The sequence below is a fragment of the Camelina sativa genome, unplaced genomic scaffold (assembly GCF_000633955.1).
Source record: "Camelina sativa cultivar DH55 unplaced genomic scaffold, Cs unpScaffold00734, whole genome shotgun sequence".
NCBI classification, from domain to species: Eukaryota; Viridiplantae; Streptophyta; class Magnoliopsida; order Brassicales; family Brassicaceae; genus Camelina; species Camelina sativa.
In genome coordinates this window covers 1-2,527 of record NW_010921862.1, presented here as the reverse complement: position 1 = coordinate 2,527, position 2,527 = coordinate 1, and the positions used below count along the sequence as shown (strand labels likewise).

The window sequence follows — 2,527 nt, the reverse complement described above, 5'->3', positions numbered from 1 at the left end:
GAGACGCACGGCTCGGCAACCGCCCACGTTTACTTCGTAAGCCTTCACACATGTATCGATGCACCTCTGCTTCCACACACACATGCTCTTCCTCACCTCTAAGTTCACATATACACACACACAACCCCATATATATAGAGTTAGATGTACTCGAATATACACCAAGTACCCACTTGTTAGCCTTTCCAATCTTTACACATTCAAAATTCATAAAAAAAAAGTATATGAAAAATGTTGCCGTACATTGGACACAACAGCTACCAGTAGCACCAGTTTCCATCACCGGAGATGGAAATAATTCCGGAGGAGAAGTGGAAGCTTTCCTATGGACAAGAGGTTACTGCTCCGGCTTGTCCTCGTTGTGCATCGTCCAACACCAAGTTTTGTTATTACAACAACTACAGCTTGTCTCAGCCTAGATACTTCTGCAAAGGTTGCCGTCGTTACTGGACCAAGGGAGGTTCTCTCCGCAACATTCCTGTAGGTGGAGGCTGTCGCAAGAGAAGCCGCAGCAGACACAACAGTCACAAAAGGTTTGGTCGGAACGAGAATCGGACTGATGGTCTTATTAACCAAGATGATGGAACTCAGTCCAGCCCTGCTGGTTCTGATATTGATTTGGCTGCGGTTTTCGCACAGTACGTGACTGATCGTAGCCCTTCTAGTACAGATAATACTACTGGATCCGATCAAGATTCACCGGTAACAACAACCACCAATGTTTTAGATTCCTTGAGTTGGGATATCTGCCAAGAAACCGAAGTGGATCTTGGATTCTATGGGGAATTCAATCATCTATCCGATAAGACCGAAGAAGATCAACGAGGTTTTGGTCAGTTCCTCCAAGAAGATCGAGAGGAGATCTTCGAGTTCCAGGGTTTACTCGATGACAAAGAGCTACAAGAGATGCTGGAATGCTCATTCACAGAGGAGCCAGACCAGTTGATTTCTCAGGGGAGATTCATGATCAATGGTGATAACTGGAGTTCAACAGATTTTACCAGATTCGGGATTTGACCAGGAAGAGAAAGATGGTTTCTTTCATTTTGATCACATATACTTAATTTATTATATATAGAAAATAAGTACTATTTACACTAAAACTCATTCTTATATTGTTCATGAAGTTATATCACACATGAACGATCCCACAGAATAGGATCCGTGGAGTAGACTACTGTATATTAATCTTGAATAATGGATACAAACTTACAATTTCTATGTTCTTTTTGCGGGTAGGGTTTCAAAGTTCTTCTCTTTTGCCTTTTCCTCTCCTTTCAGATTCGATTTTAGAACATACCTGTAAAATTCGAAATTCTCACTATTCATATATGTTAAAAAAGCAAACCTTGGCAGTTCTACTCCTGATTCTGGTAAATAAGAAAGGAAGTTCAGTTCTATCGGAACAGAAACAATAATTAACAGTTTTCATCGATCTTTGGCTGGTTCTGACATAATATGGACCTGAGTTTATGGAACACAATTAATATAGAACAAACGACTTACCTGAAAATAATGTTTCGCAGCTGTTTCTAATACAATGCAGTTTGTAAGCACGAGCAATGTATTAGCTGACGACTCTGTTTTCTGGATGCCACTTTATGCTGCAACCAACACTTTACGATACCAAATGCAGGTCATCAAAGACTATAGACATGGTAAACAAAGAATTGAAGAGAAATGTATCAAAATCTGAGTGTACCTTGGCTTTTGATTTGATGGTATTGGTTGACAGCTAAGGGCAAGATCAATCGCCAGGCTTAGATCCCTACACATATAAAACATGTTAGGGTTTACTATATAACAACTTCTCTGGGATATGTTAAAAGCAGTAACATAGATAACAAACCTCCCAGATACTGATATGTTATTGCTAGGCCGGGAATAATCAAACTGACCATGATAGACCAGCGCAAATGGTCTACGACCATCCTGCTCCATTTGACACGCGAGAACAAGTTGAGATAGAGTTAATTAACAGAACAAGTCAAAGTTTCCATAAGAAGTATTATTTGTTTGAGCTTGAAAAGGAATTCATAATATAACTACTCTCAGTCCAACAAATGGCTATCTTTCAAATATAAGACATAAGAGCTTTGTGAGTTCATCTTTACATGCTTTAGCAGGAAATAATCACAATATATCCAAAACAGTAGACATTTTCCCTGCTACTTAGCAATCTTTTATCAAAAGATATGATCACAAATTACCTTCTTATATAAGAAAAACTCAGGGGTACAAACAGCTCCAAATTCTCTTGCAACCTCTTGTGACTGAGGCAAGAGGAAAAATGTCACCAAAATATCAGAATAATCGTATATACAACTAACAATGCTGAAAAAGTTCAAAAAAAAAAGAAAGAATCCAAACCTCATCATACAAGTAAGGAAATGGGTACTTGAAAACTTTTGCATCCTCTGCCATGAACTCAGGCCCATCCTGTGAAAAGGAAACGAACATGGAACAAACCATATAGAAACCTCATCTCAACAAATAAATCATTAACACTAGAGAGTATCACAACAAA

The 2,527-nt window shown here is 38.8% G+C and overlaps 1 protein-coding gene and 1 pseudogene across 1 annotated transcript; one reads left to right on the top strand and one right to left on the bottom strand.

The window, feature by feature from the left end:
* The first annotated feature begins 231 nt into the window (after nucleotides 1-231).
* Nucleotides 232-1,049, top strand: LOC104773898 (annotated as a pseudogene).
* A 42-nt stretch (nucleotides 1,050-1,091) lies between these two features.
* On the bottom strand, nucleotides 1,092-2,506 carry LOC104773899. The gene is made up of 6 exons (XM_010498567.2): nucleotides 2,371-2,506; nucleotides 2,211-2,273; nucleotides 1,850-1,932; nucleotides 1,703-1,768; nucleotides 1,507-1,616; nucleotides 1,092-1,300 (listed from the first exon to the last, which is right to left on the bottom strand). Exons 1-5 carry the CDS (start codon nucleotides 2,470-2,472, stop codon nucleotides 1,568-1,570), a joined length of 363 nt encoding a protein of 120 aa, XP_010496869.1. The 5' UTR covers nucleotides 2,473-2,506; the 3' UTR covers nucleotides 1,092-1,300; nucleotides 1,507-1,567.
* Nucleotides 2,507-2,527: the final 21 nt, after the last annotated feature.